General features: G+C 48.4%; 2 protein-coding genes and 1 long non-coding RNA gene across 3 annotated transcripts in view; 1 reads left to right on the top strand and 2 right to left on the bottom strand.

Moving 5' to 3' along the window:
- Positions 1 to 21,112, top strand: part of LOC119951774 (zinc finger protein 229-like) — a 711,453-nt gene that overhangs the window by 617,955 nt on the left and 72,386 nt on the right. The gene's annotated exons all lie outside the window — the stretch shown is intronic.
- LOC119951802 (gastrula zinc finger protein XlCGF8.2DB-like) lies at positions 1,442 to 2,977 on the bottom strand. Its single transcript, XM_038775164.1, has one exon. It carries the CDS (start codon positions 2,891 to 2,893, stop codon positions 1,883 to 1,885), a length of 1,011 nt encoding a protein of 336 aa, XP_038631092.1. The 5' UTR covers positions 2,894 to 2,977; the 3' UTR covers positions 1,442 to 1,882.
- LOC119951865 lies at positions 3,133 to 8,244 on the bottom strand. The gene is made up of 3 exons (XR_005457687.1): positions 7,925 to 8,244; positions 4,926 to 5,016; positions 3,133 to 3,232 (listed from the first exon to the last, which is right to left on the bottom strand). It is a non-coding gene; the product is annotated as an uncharacterized LOC119951865 (long non-coding RNA).

The following is a 21,112-nucleotide window of genomic DNA, read 5'->3' as shown; positions in this document are numbered from 1 at the left end:
CCCCAGGGCCTCCCAAAAATAATCCCACTCAACCCAGTCAAAAGCTTTCTCCGCATCCATCACGGCCACTACCTCCACCTCCCTACTTTCCGGGGGCATCATGATCATGTTTAACAGCTTTCGTACATTGGCCACGAGCTGCCTGCCCTTAACGAACCCCGTCTGATCCTCCACAATAATGTTCGGCACACAATCCTCAATCCTGGAGGACAAAAGTTTGGCCAGCAGTTTGGCATCTATGTTCAACAGGGAAATCGGCCCGTAGGACCCACATAGCTCCGGGTTCTTGTCCCATTCCAGGATAAGTGAAATTGTGGCCTGTGACATCGTCTGGGGCAGAACCCCCCCTTTCCCTTGCCTCATTAAACACCTTCATCAGCACCAGTCCCAATATCCCGGAAAACCTTTTATAGAACTCCGCTGGGTACCCGTCCGGTCCCGGGCCCATACCTGCCTGCATGGCCTTCAGACCCTCCACTATCTCTTCCAACCCGATCGGGTCTCCCAGTCCTTCTGCCAGCTCCCCATCCACCTTCGGGAAAGTCAGCCCCTCCAGGAAGTGCCTCATCCCCTCCGGCCCCGCAGGGGGTACTGACCTGTACAACCTGCTGTAAAAATCCCGAAACGTCTTACTAACCCCGACCGAGTCCCCAACTAAGTTCCCATCCCCGTCGATAAATTTCCCTATTTCTCTAGCTGCCTCCCTCTTTCTGAGCTGCTGTGCAAGCATCATACTGGCCTTCTCACAATGCTCCCCTCGCCTTTCTGAGCTGTTCCACTGCCCTCCCTGTGGGTAACAAGCCAAACTCCGCCTGTAGTCTCCGTCGTTCCCTTAAATGCCCTTTCTCTGGAGTCTCCACGTACCTCCTGTCGACTTGTAGGATCTCTCTCACCAGTCGGTCTGTTTCTGCCCTGTCCATCCTGTCACTGTGAGCCAGGATCGAGATCAGCTCTCCTCTCACCACTGCCTTCAGCGCTTCCCAGAGCACTGCTGCTGAGACCTCCCCCGTATCATTCACCTGCGGGTAATGCAGCATGCATTTCCTCAGCCTCTCGCACACCGCTTCGTCCGCCAACAGCCCTACATCCAACCTCCATTGCGTGGGCTAATTGCTATCTTTACTCACCTGCAGGTCATTCCCAGTGTGGAGCTTGGTCCGAGATTGTAATCGCCGAATACCCCGTGTCCACCACCCCTGCCAGCAAGGCCCTACCCAAAACAAAGAAATCGATCTGAGAGTATACCTTATGTATGTGGGAGACCGGCTCTGGGTCACTGTCCGTGTGGAGTTTGCACATTCTCCCCGTGTCTGCGTGGGTTTCGCCCCCACAACCCAAAAATGTGCAGAGTAGGTGGATTGGCCACGCTAAATTGCCCCTTAATTGGAAAAAATAATTGGGTAATCTAAATTTATAAAAAAAAAAAAAAAAATGAATGTGGGAGTAGAAAGAAAACTCCTTCACCGTCGGCTGCCTAAATCTCCATGGATCCACCCCCCCCCGATCTGCTCCATGAACCCTTTCAGTTCCTTTGCCATTGCTGGTACCCTGCCCGTTTTCAAGCATGATCGATCCAGGCCCTGATCAATAACTGTATTAAAGACCCCTCCCATGATCACTTTGTGCGAGTCCAGGTTCTATTTTCTATTTATCAGTTTCTTGGTCCTCCATTGCTAAATTCTAAAACAAGTCCTCAGGCTCACTACTATTTTGGCCACTTTATGAGCCTCTTCCTTTGATCTAATGGAATCTTTTCTTGTTCGCCACGGTTGCATCACTTTTCCTGTCTCAGATTCCCTGAGAGAGAAAGAGAAGAGAGAACGAAATGCAGCCCTGGATGTAATTGAAGCAGAAACAATAACAGCAGAATCCATCACTGTGATCAACTGTGAACTTGTTGGTGTCTCAGCAGGGACAAGGAAACACAGAATCCTTTCCCACACTGGGAGCAGGTGAACGGTCTCTCCCCAGTGTGAACTCGCTGGTGTCTCCGCAGGTTGGATAGGTCCGTGAATCCCTTCTCACACTGAGAGCAGGTGAACGGCCTCTCCCCAGTGTGAACTCGCTGGTGTGTCAGCAGATTGGATAAGTCCATGAATCCCTTCTCACACTGAGAGCAGGTGAACGGCCTCTCCCCAGTGTGAATTTGCTGGTGTTTCTGCAGGTGGGATGACTGAATGAATCCCTTCCCACACTGAGAGCAGGTGAATGGTCTCTCCCCAGTGTGAATTCGCTGATGTCTCTGAAGTGTGCTTGAGTGAACGAATCCCTTCCCACACTGAGAGCAGGTGAACGGCCTCTCCCCAGTGTGAACTCGCTGGTGTCTCCGCAGGTTGGATAAGTCCATGAATCCCTTCTCACACTGAGAGCAGATGAACGGCCTCTCCCCAGTGTGAACGTGCTGGTGTTTCTGCAGTTGGGATGACTGAGTGAATCCCTTCCCACACTGAGAGCAGGTGAATGGTCTCTCCCCAGTGTGAATTCGCTGGTGTGACTTCAGGTTTTCTAAACGAGTGAATCCCTTCCCACACTGAGAGCAGGTGAACGGACTCTCCCCAGTGTGAACTCGCTGGTGTGTCAGCAGATTGGATAAGTCCGTGAATCCCTTCTCACACTGAGAGCAGGTGAACGGCCTCTCCCCTATGTGAACTCGCTGGTGTCTCTGCAGGCTGTTTGACTGAGTGAATCCCTTCCCACACTGGGAGCAGGTGAATGGCCTCTCCCCAGTGTGAATTCGCTGGTGTGACTTCAGGTTTTCTAAACAAATGAATCCCTTCCTACACTGAGAGCAGGTGAACGGCCTCTCCCCAGTGTGAATGCGTTGATGAATCTCCAGTTTAGACGGGACTATGTATCCCTTCCCACAGTCCCCACATTTCCACCGTTTCTCCATCTTTTGGGTCAACTCGTGTCTCTCCAGGTTAGACAATCAGTTGAAGCCTCGTCCACACACAGAACACATGTACTGTCCCTACCCGCTGTGAATGGTGCGATGTGTTTTCAGGCTGTGTAACTGGTTAAAGCTCTTTCCACAGTCAGTGCTCTGGGACTCTCTCACTCAGGGTGTGTGTGTCTCGATGCTTTTCCAGTCACACTGACGTTTAAACTTTGTTGAAGCCAACAGGTCGGGCAAACATTTCTCATAGATTTAATGGTCGATGAACCAAGTGACTCTATCAGATCTAGACGTGATGTTTGAGATTTCTGTCTGTAAATCCTATCCTTTCACATCCTGTAAAAGGAGTTTACAAAAGACATCACAGTCAGTACAGGATAGAAATTCAGAACAGTCAATTCTAGTTTCTATGGAACATTCTTTCCTCTCTCATTCCCCAAAAGCTGTAAATCTCCATCCCACACACTCTCCCTCCATTCTCACTCTGCTGTATCTAATACTCACCCTCCCAATTCCCCTGAAGGTGCTGATTCAGGCTGATTGACAGATCCCTGCTCACTGCTTCCTGTCCTGGACACAGAGACCATAACAAATAGGAGCTGCAGTTGGCCATTCAGCCCATCAAGCCTACTCGACCATTCAATGAGATCATTGGCCAATCTACCTCAGCACCATTTTTCCACACTATCCCCCATATCCCTCGATATCTTCAATATAGAGAAACCTATCAATCTCGGTGTAAAAATACTTGATGACTGAGGCTCCAGAGTCCTCTGGGGTAGGGAATTCCAAAGCTTCAGCACATTGTCTTTAAATTCATTGCCGGGGGCAGCACGGTGGCACAGTGGTTAGTACTGCTGCCCCTCAGTGCCGAGGACCTGGGTTTGATCCCGGCCCCGAGTAACTGTCCACGTGGAGTCTGCACATTCTCCCTGTGCCAGCGTGGGTCTCACCTCCACAATGTAAATCGATGTGCAGAGTCGGTGAATTGGCCACGCTAAATTGACTCTTAATTGAAAAAAAAGAATTGGTTACTCTAAATTTATTTTTTGTTGAAGGAAAATTAAGTTTCGGAGCCAGAGGTGTAATTAAAGCATCGTAAAAAGCGTGGGCTAATGAAATGTTGTTTGGATGAAGGGGATTCCCTGTGGAGTTAATTAGATTTCAGCTTGGTAAGATGATGTCAGTACTGGGAGGAGCCAAGCTTGAATGATGAGGGCCTTGAGCCTTGATGAAGGTGTTAAACAGCTTAAAGCTAGCACGCATGGCAGAGGAAGTTAAAAACAATGAGAATGGTTGAAATAGACGAAGATAGAAACAGCTTCACGGTTTTTTAGACTTTGAGCAGAATGCAACACGTGTTTTTTGAAATGTTTGGCAGTCTTGGGGATGATGCGAAGTCGCGATTTTTAATGTAACACATCTATTTTGTTAAACATGAGACAATGCTTTGTAATTGACATGCACTGGAGAGAGGGTTTGAAATGTATAAAGTCTCAGAACGGCAGTTGCAAATAACACAGTAAGAAGTCTTACAACACCAGGTTAAAGTCCAACATGTTTGTTTCAAACACTAGCTTTCGGAGCACTGTTCACCTGAAGAAGGAGCTGTGCTCCGAAAACTAGTGTTTGAAACAAACCTGTTGGACTTTAACCTGGTGTTGTAAGACTTCTTACTGTGCTCACCCCAGTCCAACGCCGGCACCTCCACATCATGGCAAATAACACAGGTACAAGAGAGAAAGGGGGAAGAGACAGGCCGAGCCATTCGGTTCAAATTTATTCTTCGATTCGATTCGAATCAGCTCATCGCTCCATGGGAATCGGAAGATGCCGGAAGACCGAAGAATGTGAACAACCACAAGCTATCAAGATAGAAGCAAAATTGTTCAGAGAGCTCCTGAAGTCTGATCAACTAAAAGAGATTTTGTTAAAGCAAATAAAAATCAGTGTGATTTTAAATTTCAACCTGAAATAGTAGTTTATTTCAAATCTAAACCTGAAATAGTGGTTTACCCAGAAGACTCACCTATACATCCTCAGCAGATCCAGACCCTTAAAGGACATTGAGTGGTAAGTGAGTTAGAATTCTTCCTTGTAGATTTGGGATCCTATCACAACTTGAAATATAATTTGAAATAGATTAGTTCCCATCTGGTATCAGCAAGGGAGTCTAAAGGATAGAAGACCGTAGAGTGGCAACTAGTTAAGAAGTTATAGGATAGAGTAATTCAGAAAGGATTAATATCTTTTTTTTTAAAGAGTATAATTTTGATATTTTTATTTTCAGAAAGTTCTTAGCAATGCTGATTCATTTTCTAACTTTATTTTTTTTTAAATCCACAGAAAATAAGGCAATGGGTATTAATGATATTTTCAGCATGATCAACAGTACACAACTAGATATCAAGCATCAGTAGTTTGCAGATTTCAAATGTTCATGGTAAACAAAATGTCTCCCCAGTGGTTACCTGCAATTAGTGAAACTGATGAAGTATTTCACTTTCCAAACACTATCATACTTGGGTTAACACTTATCCAGATGTCATGACAAAATAAAGCTTACAGTTTAACTCCTGACCTTTTTTACCTTCAACAAGCAGCTCAAACCAAATGTCTTAAAACGTGTGCAGACTCTAATTGTAAACAAATATCTGCTGTAGTATAGCAAAGGTTGGAACAGATCAGTTTCTTCTGGTCTGAGTTATAAGGAGAGGCTGGGTGGGCTGGGACTTTTCCCCCTGGAGTGTAGGAGGCTTCGGTGTAATCTTATAGAGGTCAACAAAATAATGAACATAGATAAGGTCGATAGTCAACATCTTTTCCCTGAGGTAGAGGAGTCTAGAACTAGAGGGCATAGATTTGAGGTGAGAGAAGAGAGATGCAAAAGAGACCAGAGGGGACATTTCTTCACACAGAGGGCGGTGAACATCTGGAATGGCTGCCAGAGGCAGTGTAGAGGCAGGTACAATTTTGTCCTTTAAAAGAGCAGTGGACAGTTACATGGGCAGGGTGGGTATAGAGGGATATGGTCCAAATGCTGGAAAGTGGGACTAGCTTAGTAATAGAAACTGGGCGGCATGGACAAGCTGGGCCGAAGAGCCTGGTTCCAAGCTGTAAACATCTATAACTCTACCTGGAACAAAATAAACCTCGCCTCAAGTTTGTTAAGCTCCAATCACCAGGAGTTAAGGGAGGGTAAAGTCTCCCACAAATCAGGCTTCATCAATTGGCCTCTCGCCTTAGGTTCATAAGGGATTGGGTTAGGATGGAGCCAACATTCATCTGGCTCAGTACAGAAGCAGATTAGTCAGTTCTCCCTCTATCCAAAACTGGCACAGGCTGATTATGGAATGCATCTCCATGCAATTTATAAAGTGTGAGTCATAGAATTTACAGTGCAGAAGGAGACCATTCGGCCCATCGAGTCTGCACCGGCTCCTGGAAAGATAACCCCACTTAAGCCCACACCTCCACCCTATCCCCGTAAACTAGTAACCCCACCTAACCCGAGGGCAATTTAGCATGGCCAATCTATCTAACCTGCGCATCTTTCGACTGAGAGAGGAAACTGGAGCACCTGGAGGAAACCCACGCAGACACAGTGAGAACGTGCAGACTCCACACAGACAGTGACCCAAGCTGGGAATCGAACCTGGGACCCTGAAGCTGTGAAGCATCAGTCTGATGCATTGGGTAGAGTATCGTACTCCTATCACAAATACATAGGCTCCAATTTGACTGACTTGCTCCTCCTGGGCTTCCTCCTGAGCTTTCCATGAGTGAATTCAATTTAACTTAGGCCGGGAGTAGGGCACAGTGGTTAATGCTGCTACCTCAGCGCGAGGGACCCAGGTTCAATTCTAGCCTTGGGCAGCTGTCTGTGTGGAGTTTGCATATTCTCCTTGTGTCTTTGCGTGTTTCCTCCGGGTTCTCCAGTTTCCTCCCACTGTCCAAAGATGTGGAGTGAAAGTGGATTGGTCACGCTAAATTGCCCCTTGGTGTCCAAGATGTGTAGGTTAGATCGGTTGACCATGATCAATGCACCGGGTTACGAGGATAGGATGGGGAGTGGGCCTCAGTGAAGTGCTATTTCTGAGGCTTAGTACAGACTTGAGGGGCGAATGGCCTTCTGCACTATAGGAGTTCTATGTCATCTATGTTATGTTATTCATTTTAATTTGATTTTGCTGTTAGTCTGTTTGTAATATTTTTGGGTTTACAAACTGAATTGTTATCCTCGGTTTTTAGATAATCTCATCCTCTTTCCACACTCACTATTTTAATCTGCTGACTGGTTGTTCAATTCATCTGGCATTTCATCTCAAGGCACTGGTTCCTCAAATATCCTGTTCCAAATTAATTCTGCTCCAAATTAATTCTGCAATGTGTTGCATGTATTAATGTTGGCAATATCTCTTGTTCCGCTCTGGTGCCCATTTTCCACCATTCTTTCTGTTACTCTGTTGCATTCATTGTTTAGAACATGATTTAAAACATATCAATTTATTAAAAATCTGTCCAACTAATCCGTGAATATATTCAATGACCCCCACACCCCACTGGTCCCTGTGAAAGAAATCCAGAGACTAATAACCCTCTGAGGGAAGAAATGACTGGAAATATATAATAGAGCTACATAAGGCTAGGAATAATAATAAATGTACTTTATTATTGAACCATAAATATCTCTAATCTGTACCATATAACAACACGAGACAGGTCTCTGTCCGATGTTAATTTACTGTCCCTTAAATGCCAGCCATCTCTTGGGGAAAGCAGCCCTTTAATTGTGAACATTGGGAAAGAGACCATCCTTTTAGCCAGACAAATAAATGTGTCAAGCTGAGGGAGCAAAGGATGTCAATGTCTTTAAGAGAGAGAGAGAGAGAGACCTGGGCCAAGCTTTACAGAGTCTGCACCCTCCCTGGATTCACTTCCTTTCCCTTCAGTTGCTGCAAGTAACCAATTGAAGGTGAGAATGAGAAAAGAAATGGAAAGGGGGAGAAAAGAAAGTGTTTTACTCACAGATGTTGGAGAGAGGAGGAAGTTTCAGTGTGTGTGAGGTCCCAGGTTTCCTCATTGTCCAGCTTCCGCAATCAGACAACGGAGAAGCTGATTGGATGGGGAAGGGAGTCCTTCCGGTTCACCAACTCTTCCCATTGGTCAAGAACATTCCTGCGCACGCAGAGGAATCTGCGGTGACATCTAAGGGTTCCAGTGCGCAGGCCCGGCACGCGGACACAGCAGCTCCGCCCCACTCATTATTCCCCCTCCTCCAGACAACGTTTCCAGGCAACCGGCTGACAGCTCCGGCCAGAGCAAAAAGCCTCTCGGTGATTTCCCCTCCCCCCGGGCCGGGACTGCGCATGTCCTAGAGAGAGTAGAGGCGGCGCATGTGCGAGGGAAAGCCCAACCCCTGACCTTCCTGCTGAGGTATTGACCAATGGGAAGAGTTAGGACCGGAAGGACTCTGCTCCTCCAGCCAATCAGCGCGGGCTTTGAAGATTGATCTTCACACAGACGGAAACCTCTTCCTGTCTCCAACATCTGTGAGTAAAACACTTTCTTTTCTCCCCTTTCCATTTCTTTTCTCATTCTCACCTTCAATTGGTCAATTGCACCAACCGAAGGGAAAGGAAGTGAATCCAGGGAGGGTGCAGACTCTGGAAATCTTGGCCCAGATGTCTCTCTCTCTTTCTTAAAGACATTGAGAAGTCTTACAACACCAGGTTAAAGTCTAACAGGTTTGCTTCGAATCACTAGCTTTCAGAGCATAGCACCTTCCTCAGCGCCTTCCATTCACCTGAGGAAGGAGCAGTGCTCCGAAACCTAGTGATTCGAAACAAACCTGTTGGACTTTAACCTGGTGTTGTAAGGTGTCTTACTGTGCTCATCCCAGTCCAACACCGGCATCTCCACCTCATGGCTTAAAGACTGAGGCACTCTCAATTACGACACGAAAGTTAGGTCAGTAATCAAAGGCTTTAATAAGCAGTGAACAATGGCAGCCTCCATGAGAAGTGTGCTCGCAAAATGGAGTCTCATTTAAGTACTGTTTCCCAGGGGGCGTAGCCAGAGGCGGAGTCCCCCAGGGTTCCAAGTCTCTTAAAGGGGCAATGTATTCCGATCATCACAAGCCTCTTAAAGGGGCAAGGTATTCCGATCATCACATTCACCCCCTGTTTAAAAAAAACATAGTCCGTCGGGGATGAAGTGTTTTTAAATTATAAGTTCAGTCTTTGTGGTGGTCTGATAGTCCATGCTGACTTTCGCCGCTCCGGTGGTGGCGCCGTGGATGCGGTCGGTTCAGATGGTGGTCTATCCGGGAGCACGGTTGACTGAAGCTTTGTCCGCCTTGGAGAGGGGGGGTATCAGGAGTGATTAGGGTGGTCGGTGTCGGCTGGGGGGCAGGGGGCGCTATGGAGGGGGCGCTGTCGAAGTCAGCGTTCAGTGTAGGGCCGGGAGCGTCGGTAGAAGGGGGGGGGGGGGCGGTGGGAGAGTCAGCGGGTGCCAGGTCTCGCAGGGAGACAGTATCCTGCCTGCCATCGGGGTGCTCGACGCAGGCATAACGAGGGTTTGCGTGCAGCAGGTGGACCCTCTCGACTATTGCATCCGTTTTATGGCTCCTCACATGCCTCCGGAGTAGGACTGGACCCGGAGTCGTCAGCAAGGGTGGAAGCGAGACTCCAGAGGTGGACTTCCTGGGGAAGACAAACAAACGATTGTGAGGGGTCTCGTTCGTGGCCGTACAGAGGAGCGACCTAATGGAGTGCAGGGCATCAGGTAGGACCTCCTGCCAGCGGGCGATAGGGAGACTCCTTGACCGTAGGGCTAAGAGGACAGCCTTCCAAGCTGTCGCGTTCTCCCTCTCCACTTGCCCGTTTCCCCGCGGGTTATAGCTCGTCGTCCTGCTCGAGGCGATGCCCTTGCTGAGCAGGTACCGACGCAGCTCATCGCTCATGAACGATGTACCCCGGTCGCTGTGGATATAAGCGGGGAAACCAAACAGAGCGAAGATGCTGCGCAGTGCCTTGATCACGGAGGCCGAGGTAGTATCGGGGCAGGGGACAGCAAAAGGGAAGCGGGACAATTCATCGATGACGGTGAGGAAATAGATGTTGCGGTTTTTGGACGGGAGAGGCCCTTTGAAGTCCACGCTTAGTCGCTCAAAGGGCCCAGAGGCTTTTATCAGGCGGGCCTTGTCTGGTCGATAGAACTGCGGTTTGCATTCTGCACAGATCTGGCATGCCTTTGTCATGGTCTTGACCTCCCCTGTGGAGTAGGGCAGGTTGCGGGACTTGATGAAGTGGGCAAGCCGGGTGACTCCCGGGTGGCAGAGGTCATCGTGGATGGCTCTCAGGCGGTCCAATTGTGCGTTGGCGCACGTGCCGCGAGACAGGGCATCTGGGGACTCGTTGAGCTTCCCCGGGCGATATTTAATATCGTACGTATAGGTGGAGAGCTCTATTCTCCACCTCAGAATCTTGTCGTTCTTTATTTTGCCCCGTTGTGCGTTATCGAACATAAAGGCGACCGACCGTTGGTCGGTGATGAGGGTGAACCTCCTACCAGCTAGGTAGTGCCTCCAGTGTCGCACGGCCTCCACTATGGCTTGTGCCTCCTTCTCGACTGCAGAGTGTCGAATTTCCGAGGCGTTGAGGGTTCGGGAGAAGAACGCTACTGGTCTGCCCGCTTGGTTGAGGGTAGCAGCCAGGGCGACGTCTGATGCTTCGCTTTCTATTTGAAAGGGGATGGCTTCGTCCACCGCGTGCATGGCGGCCTTGATGATGCCGGCCTTGATACGGTTGAAAGCCGACTGGGCCTCATCCGTCAGAGGAAAAACCGTGGTCTTAATGAGTGGCCGGGCTTTGTCCCCATATCTGGGGACCCACTGGGCGTAATAGGAGAAAAGCCCCAAGCACCGTTTGAGTGCCTTGAGGCTACGGGGGAGGGGGAGTTCCTTAAGGGGACGCATGCGGTCGGGATCCGGGCCTAGGACCCCGTTCTCCACGATGTAGCGGAGGATGGCGAGCCGGGTTGTGTGGAACACGCATTTCTCTTTGTTGTAGGTGAGGTTGAGGGCCCGGGCAGTCTGGAGGAACTTCCTCAGGTTTGCGTCGTGGTCCTGCTGGTCATGGCCGCAGATGGTGACGTTGTCCAAGTACGGGAAGGTCGCCCGTAAGCCGTACTGGTCCACCATTTGATCCATCGCCCTCTGGAAAACGGAGACTCCGTTTGTAACACCAAAGGGTACCCTGAGGAAGTGAAACAGCCGACCGGCTGCTTCAAAAGCCGTGTAGGGGCGGTCCTCTGAGCGAATAGGGAGTTGGTGGTAGGCCGATTTGAGGTCAACCGTGGAGAATACCCGATACTGGGCAATTTGGGTCACCATTTCAGCTATTCGGGGAAGTGGGTACGCATCGAGTTGTGTGAAGCGGTTTATTGTCTGGCTATAATCCACAACCATGCGTTGCTTTTCCCCGGAGCGGACTACTAATACCTGGGCCCTCCAAGGGCTGTTGCTGGCCTCTATGACCCCCTCTTTCAGTAGCCGCTGAACCTCCGACTTGATGAAAGTCAAGTCTTGGGTACTGTACCGGCGACTCTTGGTGGCGATGGGCTTACAGTCGGGAGTGAGGTTCGCGAAGAGGCGGGGTGGCGCAACTTTGAGTGTCGCCAGGCTGCAGACTGTGAGTGGGGGCAGGGGTCCGCCGAGCTTCAGTGTCAGGCTCCGGTGGCTGCACTGAAAGTCGAGGCCAAGCAGCAGGGGGGCGCAGAGTTGAGGAAAAATGTACAGTTTAAAACGGGAGTATTTCGCGCCTTGAATTGTGAGGTCAGCGACACAATACCCCGTGATTTGAACCAAATGGGACCCTGAGGCGAGGGCGATAGTTTGGGAGGCGGGATGTGTGCGCAGGGAGCAGCGCCTTACCGTGTCTGGGTGGATAAAGCTCTCCGTGCTCCCGGAGTCGAACAGGCAGGGAGTGTCTTGGCCGTTGATTCGCACCCGCATCATCGAGTTTCGCAGGTGTTTCGGCCGTGATTGATCAAGCGTGATCGCTCCTAGGTGCGGGCCGTCAGAGTCGGACTCACAAAATGGCCGCCCGGAATCACAAGATGGCCGCCGCCGCCGGTCGCACGTGTCGGGTTTCGAAGATGGCCGCCGCCAAGATGGCCGCTCCCATGACTCGCACGAGGTCGATGACGCGTCAGAAGTAGGCGTGTCTGGCCGCAGTGCAGCCTCGTTGCGGGGTCTGTGAGGCCGGGAGCTTGATTTCTGGGCCCGGTGAGACTTTTGTTTGTGGCCTTTGGGCCCAGCCAGGCAGACTTTCTCGAAGTGCCCTTTCTTCCCGCAGTCGTTGCAGGTCGCGGATCGGGCCGGACAACGCTGACGTGGGTGCTGGCCTTGCCCACAGAAATAGCATGGGGAGCCCCCGGAGTGAGTGGATCGACGCGTGGCACAGGCCTGTAGTGTGGCCGAGTCTGGAGGGGATCGAGAGGGATTCGTAAGGTCCGCGGAGTACGTACGGAGGTTACGGTGGGCCGTTTCGAGAGAAAAGCCAAGCGTTACCGTGCCTTGGAGATCCTTCGCCCCGTCTTCTAGGAGCCGCTGCCGGATGTACGATGACCTGATGCCAGACACAAGGGCGTCGCGAATGTGTAAGTCCCTGTGTTCTTCAGCCGTCACTGCTTTGTGGTCGCAGTTCCTCGCGAGCGCGGTGAGTCTTTCCACGAACTCGTCCAGCATTTCTCCGGAGCGCTGGCTGCAGGTCGAGAGCAAATATTGGTCCTTTAGAGGATGAGAAGGGAGTTTTAATAATGGGAAATGAGGAAATGGCTGAGGAACTGAACAGGTTTTTTGGGTCGGTCTTCACAGTGGAAGACACAAATAACATGCCAGTGACTGAGAAATGAGGCTATGACAGGTTAGGACCCTTGAGACGGATTGTTATCACTAAGGGGGAGTGAATGGGCAAGCTAATGGGGGCTAAAGGTAGACAAGTCTCCTGGCCCTGATGGAATGCATCCCAGAGTGCTAAAAGAGGATGGCTAGGGAATTGCAGATGCACTAGTGATAAGTTTACCGAAATTCACTAGACTCTGGGGGTGGTCCCGGTGGATTGGAAATAGCAAACGTGACGCCACTGTTTTAAAAAAGGAGGTAGGCAGAAAGCAGGAAATTATAGGCCAGTGAGGTTTAACTTCGGTAATAGGGAAGATGCTGGAATCTACCATCAAGGAAGAAATTGCGAGGCATCTGGATAGAAATTGTCCCATTGGGCAGACGCAGCATGGGTTCGTAAAAGGCAGGTCGTGCCTAACTAATTTAGTTGGAATTTTTTGAGGACATTACCAGTGCAGTAGATAACGGGGAGCCGATGGATGTGGTATATCTGGATTTCCAGAAAGCCTTTGACAAGTGCCGACACAAAGGGTTGCTGCATAAGATAAAGATGCATGGCATTAAGGGTAAAGTAGTAGCATGGATAGAGGATTGGTTAATTAATAGAAAGCAAAGAGTTGGGATAAATGGGTGTTTCTCTGGTTGGCAATCAGTAGCTAGTGGTGTCCCTCAGGGATCCGTGTTGGGCCCACAATTGTTCACAATTTACATTGATGATTTGGAGTTGGGGACCAAGGGCAATGTGTCCAAGTTTGCAGATGACACTAAGATGAGTGGTAAAGCGAAAAGTGCAGAGGATACTGGAAGTCTGCAGAGGGATTTGGATAGGTTAAGTGAATGGGCTCGGGTCTGGCAGATGGAATACAATGTTGACAAATGTGAGGTTATCCATTTTGGTAGGAATAACAGCAAACGGGATTATTATTTAAACGATAAAATATTAAAGCATGCCGCTGTTCAGAGAGACTTGGGTGTGCTAGTGCATGAGTCACAGAAGGTTGGTTTACAAGTGCAACAGGTGATTAAGAAGGCAAATGGAATTTTGTCCTTCATTGCTAGAGGGATGGAGTTTAAGACTAGGGAGGTTATGTTGCAATTGTATAAGGTGTTAGTGCGGCCACACCTGGAGTATTGTGTTCAGTTTTGGTCTCCTTACTTGAGAAAGGACGTACTGGCGCTGGAGGGTGTGCAGAGGAGATTCACTAGGTTAATCCCAGAGCTGAAGGGGTTGGATTATGAGGAGAGGTTGAGTAGACTGGGACTGTACTCGTTGGAATTTAGAAGGATGAGGGGGATCTTATAGAAACATTTAAAATTATGAAGGGAATAGATAGGATAGATGCGGGCAGGTTGTTTCCACTGGCGGTGACAGCAGAACTAGGGGCATAGCCTCAAAATAAGGGGAAGTAGATTTAGAACTGAGTTTAGGAGGAACTTCTTCACCCAAAGGGTTGTGAATCTATGGAATTCCTTGCCCAGTGAAGCAGTTGAGGCTCCTTCATTACATGTTTTTAAGGTAAAGATAGATAGTTTTTTGAAGAATAAAGGGATTAAGGGTTATGGTGTTCGGGCCGGAAAGTGGAGCTGAGTCCACAAAAGATCAGCCATGATCTCATTGAATGGCGGAGCAGGCTCGAGGGGCCAGATGGCCTACTCCTGCTCCTAGTTCTTATGTTCTTATGTTCTAAATGCCTGGCATGTACCTCATTGGTATCTTTATGAAGCGTTTCCTTCAATATTTCGATCGCCGCCTCATAGGTCGCAGCGGTTTCAATCATGGCAGAGATTCGGTGGCTCACCCGGCCCATGTAGGAAGCGCAGCTTGCGAGCGCTGTCGACATCAGACGGTGAGGAGGTCCAAATAATCCTCAAAACACCGGAGCCAATGTTTAAAGATTTCCGAGGCTTCAGGGCGTCCTGCCTTCCAGTTGAGTCTCCTCTGGTTTCAGACCGCTGTCCATCTTGATGTGCACTGCTTATTAATTGAGGCAACTCTCAATTACGACACGAAAGTTAGGTCAGTAATCAAAGGCTTAATAAGCAGTGAACAATGGCAGCCTCCATGAGAAGTGTGCTCGCAAAATGGAGTCTCATCTTAAGTACTGTTTCCCAGGGGCGTAGCCAGAGGCGGAGTCCCCCAGGGTTCCAAGCCTCTTAAAGGGGCAATGTATTCTGATCATCACAAGCCTCTTAAAGGGGCAAGGTATTCCGATCATCACAAAGACATTGACAATCCTTTGCTCCCTCAGCTTGACACGTTTATTTGTCTGGCTAAAAGGATGGTCCTCTTTCCTAATGTTCACAATTAAAGGGCTGGTTTTCCCCAGGAGATGGCTGACATTTAAGGGGACAGTCAATAAATATTAGGCAGTGGGTGGCATGGTTAATCACTGCTGCTTCACGGCATCAAGAACCCGACTTCGATCCAGGCCCCGGGTCGCTGTCCGTGTTGAGTTTGCACATTCCCCCCCTGTGTCTGCGTGGATCTCACCCCCCCCCACAGAACCCAAAGATGTGAAGGTAGGTGAATTGGCCACACCAAATTGCCTTTTGATTGGAACAAAAGAATTGGGTATTCTAAATTTACTTTTAAAAAGAAAAATTAAAATCAGGCAGAGATATGTCTAGTGTTTCTATATGGTACATATTTAATACAGTATTTATGGTTCTGCAAATAAGTTACATTTATTAGAGTTTCTAGTTGTCTAATAATGTATGCAGTTACATTATATATTTCCAGTCTTCTCTTCTGTCAGATGATTATTAGTCTCTGGATTCCTCTTCGACAGGGACCAGTGGGGTCTGAGGTCATTAAATATATTCAAGGATGATTTAGCTAGATTTTTAATTGACAAGGGAGTCAAGGTTTATGGGCAACAAGTAGAAAAATCAAGAGAAAGCTGAGATGAGGAAGGAATTTCTTCACTGAGGATGTGGTGAAGCTTTGGAATTCTCTACCCCAGAGGACTGGAACCTCAGTCTCAGTTTATCAGACCGAGATTGACAGGTTTCTCGATATTGAACATATCGATGGGGGATAGTGGGGGAAAATGGGGGTGCTGGAGGTAGGATTGGCCAATTAGCTCATTTAATGGTTGAGCAGGTTCTAGTGGGCTGAATGGCTGAATGCAGCTCCTATTCATTATGATCTGTGTTCTGACAGGAAGCGATGATCATGGGTCCTGGTCAATCAGCCTGAATCAGCACCTTCAGGAGAAGTGGGAGGGTGAATATTAGATAGAGCAGAGTGAGAATGGAGGGAGAGTGTGTGGGGATGGATGATTTACAGCTTTTGGGAATGAGAGAGGAAAGAATGTTCCAGAGAAACAAGAATTGCCTTTTCTGAATTTCTATCCTGTACTGACAGTGACATTTTTTGTAAATTGTTTTTCCCAGGGATTAGAAGAGGAGGATCACAGACAAAAAATTGCAAGGGCCACGTCTCAATCTGACAGTCACTCAATTCTTCGGGACCTGAATACCATCGGTCTTTGAATTAAGGAGAAATATTTCCCGTTCTGTTGGCTTCAAAATATTTTAAAACATCGGTGTGACTGGAAAAGCCCCGAGACAAACACACACCCGAGTGAGAGTGTTCCAGAGCACTGACTGTGGAAAGAGCCTTAACCAGTTACACAGTTTGAAAGAATATCATGGGCATTCACAGGGGGGAGAGACCATACATGTGGGTTCTGTGAAGTCAAGGCTTCAGCTGATTGCCTGACCCGAGAGACACAAAGATTCGAAACATGGACAGACCGTGGAAATATGAGGATTGTGGGAAGGGATACGGAGCCCCATCTGCACTAGAGGCTCATCAGCGCATTCACAAACTGGTGAGAGGCCATTCAGCTGCTCTCAGTGTGGGAAGTCATTCACTCAGTTATCCCACCTGCGGATACACCACGATTTCACACTGGAGAGAGGCCATTCACATGCTCCCAGTGTGGGAAGGGATTCAGTGATTCTCCACCCTGCACAGACATCAGCAGTTCACACTGGCAGGAAGCCGTTCACCTGAGCTCAGTGTGGGAAGGGATTCACTCAGCTATTCCCCTGCAGGACACACCAGCGAGTTCACACTGGGGAGAAGCCGTTCTCCTGCTCTCAGTGTGGGAAGGGATTCAGATATTCATCCAACCTGCAGGCACACCAGCGGGTTCACACAGGGGAGAAGCCGTTCTCCTGCTCTCAGTGTGGGAAGGGATTCAGATATTCATCCAACCTCAGGCACACCAGAGAGTTCACACTGGGGAGGGCCATTACAACTGCTCTCAGTGTGGGAAGGGAGTTACTCAGTTGTCCACCTGGAGACACACCTGAGAGTTCACACTGGGGAGAAGCCATTCAACCTGTTCTCAGTGTGGGAAGGGATTCAGTGTTTTAATCCAGCCTTCAGAGGCATCAACGGTTCATACTGGGGAGAAGCCGTTCACAGCTCTCGCAGTGTGGGAAGGGATTCATTCAGCAATCCAACCTGCAGACACACCAGCAAATTCACACTGGGGAGAGGCTGTTCACACTGTTCTCGATGTGGGAAGAGATTTTGTGATTCATCACATCCGCTGAGACATCAACAAGTTCACAATTGATGACGGGTTGGATTCTGCTGTTTCTTGTTTCCTCCTCTCAATTACCTCGAGACTGCATTTTGTTCATTCTGGCAGTTGGTTAGTGGGGGTGGTTGGAGGGGTTTCTTTCTAACTGGACACTCGTGGTTTCACAAACTTTGCCTCCAGTGGGGTTGAATGATATTCAAAACTTGTTGTGAATACCAGGCTTTAAATTGCACAATAAAAGGATCACAGAGTGAAAGGGCTTTTGGGAAAGTTCAAAAATATATAATTCCCATTCCTGTTTGGAATCCCCTAAATCATGCCATGTTGCCATGAAGATGGGGCTGTGGTGGTTATGTGTCCTCTTTTGTTTAATGTATCTCGGTGGCTTCTCACAGAAGAAAACTATCAGGTATGAGGGGCAAGCTGTCTGAGGTGGACAGGGAAACTGTTGGGAGGTAGGGAATAGCTAATAGTTAAGGAATTATTACATATTACAAGGGCCAGTTAGCTCAGTTAGCTGGATGGCTGGTTTGTGATGCGGAGCGACTCTAACAATGGATTCAACTCCCATATCGGTGGAGGTTATCCATGAACCTTGCCCCTCATCTGAGGTGTGGTGACCCTCAGGTTAAATCACCACCAGTCAGCTCTCTCTCTCTCTCAAAGGGAGAGCAGCCTATGGTCCTCTGGGCCATTGGTGACATTCATTTATTTTTTAAAATAATTTCGAGCACCCAATTTGTTTTTTTCCAATTAAGTGGCAATTTGGCGTGGCCAATTTACCTCCTCTGCAAATCTTTTTGGGTTGTGGGAGTGAGACCCAGGCAGACACTGGGAGAATGTTCAACGGTGACTTTCATTTCACATGAATGCAACAAATCTCAATTCTTTTTTTTTAAAAAATATTTTATTGAGGTTTTTGAAATTTTTTATTACACCAACAACAGTAACATTAACAATGACATCAACATGGTAAAATAAACATCCCCCCCCCCCCAGTCATACAACACCCTTGGAATATTGCATCTGCTGACAGTTTAATTTTCCCCGAGAAAGTCGACAACGGCTGCCACCTCCGGGTGAACCCTAACATTGACTCTCTTAAGGCAAACTTTATTTTCTCAAGACTGAGAAACCCAGCCATGTCACTAACCCAGGTCTCTACACTCAGGGGCTTTGAGTCCGTCCACATTAACAAGATCCGTCTCGGGGCTACCAGGGAGGTAAAGGCCAAGACGTCGGCCTCTTTCACTCCCTGAACTCCCGTAACTTCCGACACTCCAAAGATCGCTACCTCTGGACTCGGCACCACCTGTGTTTTTAGCACCGTGGACGTTGCCTTCACAAAATCCTGCCAAAACCCTCTAAGCTTCGGGCATGCCCAAAACATGTGGATATATTTGCTGGGCTTCCTGCCCACCTCGCACACCTATCCTCAACCCCGAAGAATTTACTCATCCCAGCCGCTGTCATGTGTGCCCAGTGGACTACCTTAAATTGTATCAGGCTAGCCTGGCGCACGATGAGGTATTAACCCTGCTTAGGCCATCCGCCCATAGCCCCCCTCTATCTGTCCTCGTAGCTTGTCCTCCCACTTGCCCTAAAGCTCCTCCACCTGAGTTTCCTCCGCCTCCAAAAGCTCCAGGGCTGGTTTAGCTCACCAGGCTAAATCGCTGGCTTGTAAAGCAGACCAGCAGCACGGTTCGATTCCCGTACCAGCCTCCCCGGACAGGCGCCGGAATGTGGCGACTAGGGGCTTTTCACAGTAACTTCTTGAAGCCTACTCATGATAATAAGTGATTTTCATTTCATTTCATTCATATCCGAAACTTCCCCTCTCCCACCCAGGACTGGAAACTATCCTATATCCCCCGTGGCGGCAGCAGCGGAAAAACCGGCACCTGTTTTCTCAGGAAGTCTCGCACCTGCAAATACCTAAAACCATTCCTGGTTGGCAATTTAAATTTGTCCTCCAAAGTTTCAATCTGGGGAAGCTTCCGTCTATAAATAGATCCCCCATCCTTCTAATTCCTACCCTCTGCCAACTCCGGAACCCGCCATCTAGCCTACCCGGTACAAACCTGTGGTTATTACAAATTGGGTCCAAATCAATGCTTCCTCCCCTCTCATATCTCCTCCATTGCCCCCAGATCCTCAGAGCCGCCACTACCACCGGACTTGTGGAGTATCGGGCCGGCGAGAACGTCAGAGATGCTGTTACCAATGCTCCCAGACTGGTGTCTTTGCATGTCGCTGCTCCATCCACTCCCATGCTGATCCCCCAATACCCACTTCCTAATCATGGCTATTAGTCGCCCAGTAGTAATTGCAGAAATTCGGCAGCGCCAATCACCCTCCTCCCGACTGCGCTCCAGCAACACTTTCCTCACTCGCGGGGTTTACTCGCCAAAAACAAAGCCCAAATAATCTTATTCACCTGCTTGAAAAGGCCTTTGGGATGTAGGTGGGGAGGTTGTGGGAATTCCACAAGAATTACTGTCAAAGAAGGAGCCAGAGGGTTATGCTGCTACAGACTGATCACCCACATGAAGTTGTAAAAGTCAATGTCTTAAAGTTGTTCAGTAAATCATTTTAATTGAATAAACCTCTTTTTAAATTTACTATCCAGAGAATTCTGCCTTTGACTTAATTGGTTAAAGTCTAATCTGAACCAAAGTGAATTTATTAAATGGTCAATTGGGGGTGGCTGAAATCTATTAAATTCCAGATAACAAAATCAGATAACAGAAATCTTGAATTAAAAACTTGCATTTCTATAGCGCCTTTCACAACCACGAAATGTCCCAAAGTGCTGCAAAGTCCCAAAGCACCCAATGAAGTGTAGTCACTGTTGTAATGTCGGAAACACAGCACCAATTTACACACAGCAAGATCCCACACACAGCAATGTGATAATGAGCAGATGATTTGTTTTTAGTGATGTTGACTGAGGGATAAATATTGACCAGGACACTGGGGATAACTCCCCTGCTCTTCTTCAAAATAGTGACTGTGGGAACTTTTACACCCACCTGACAGGGCCTCAGTTTAACATCTTATTTGAAAGAAGGCTGTTCTGACAGTGCAGCACTCCCTCAATGCTGGGACCAGGAATGTTGGATGTAACAATACAAAGTTAGAAAGGGAAAGTTACCTTTTACAACCCCCACCCTTTCCCTCCAGTACCTAAATCTAATAATAAAAACTCAGTATAAATAACATGGATTTGACTGACAAATGTTGAAGATTCGGTTTAGAGCCACAAGTTTTAACTTCCCATTTGAACCTTGGGCATCTTTCTGTGTCTATTGCTCGTGTCAATGACAGCTAGAGACGAGCTGAGGGTGAATTTAGCTGAGAATAACGGGCCTGGGCCCCAGTTGGGAAACTGCCATGGGCATCGCACTAATAGAACAGGAAGGTGCTGGAGGACTGACTGGGAAATGGGCCTCCAACCAATTGTTATATGGCACTCGACGTAAAGTGAACCCATCTCTTTAAATACATATACAGGGAAGAGGCTGCAATGAATATGTCCCTTTTAACCTGCACAAAAGCAGGAGGCTCAATTCACAAGCTGTAGGAGGAGTCCATTCAGCATATGCCCCTGCTAGCTCATTCAAAGGATTCTCTGATTCATCCAACTGCTCTGCACTCTCCCCACAGCCCTGCAAATTCCTCCCTTTCAAGTATTTCTCCTTTGGAAAGATACTATTGATCAGCTTACAGGCAGATCGAACTTACTGTCAA

The sequence above is a fragment of the Scyliorhinus canicula genome, chromosome 17 (assembly GCF_902713615.1).
Source record: "Scyliorhinus canicula chromosome 17, sScyCan1.1, whole genome shotgun sequence".
Taxonomy (NCBI): Eukaryota; Metazoa; Chordata; class Chondrichthyes; order Carcharhiniformes; family Scyliorhinidae; genus Scyliorhinus; species Scyliorhinus canicula.
The sequence above is the reverse complement of the archived record's forward strand: the minus strand, read 5'-3'. Positions and strand labels throughout refer to the sequence as shown.

Coding starts and splice junctions, on each gene's coding strand:
- LOC119951802 (XM_038775164.1), bottom strand. CDS start 2,893: ATGGAGAAACGGTGGAAATGTGGGGACTGTGGGAAGGGATACATAGTC.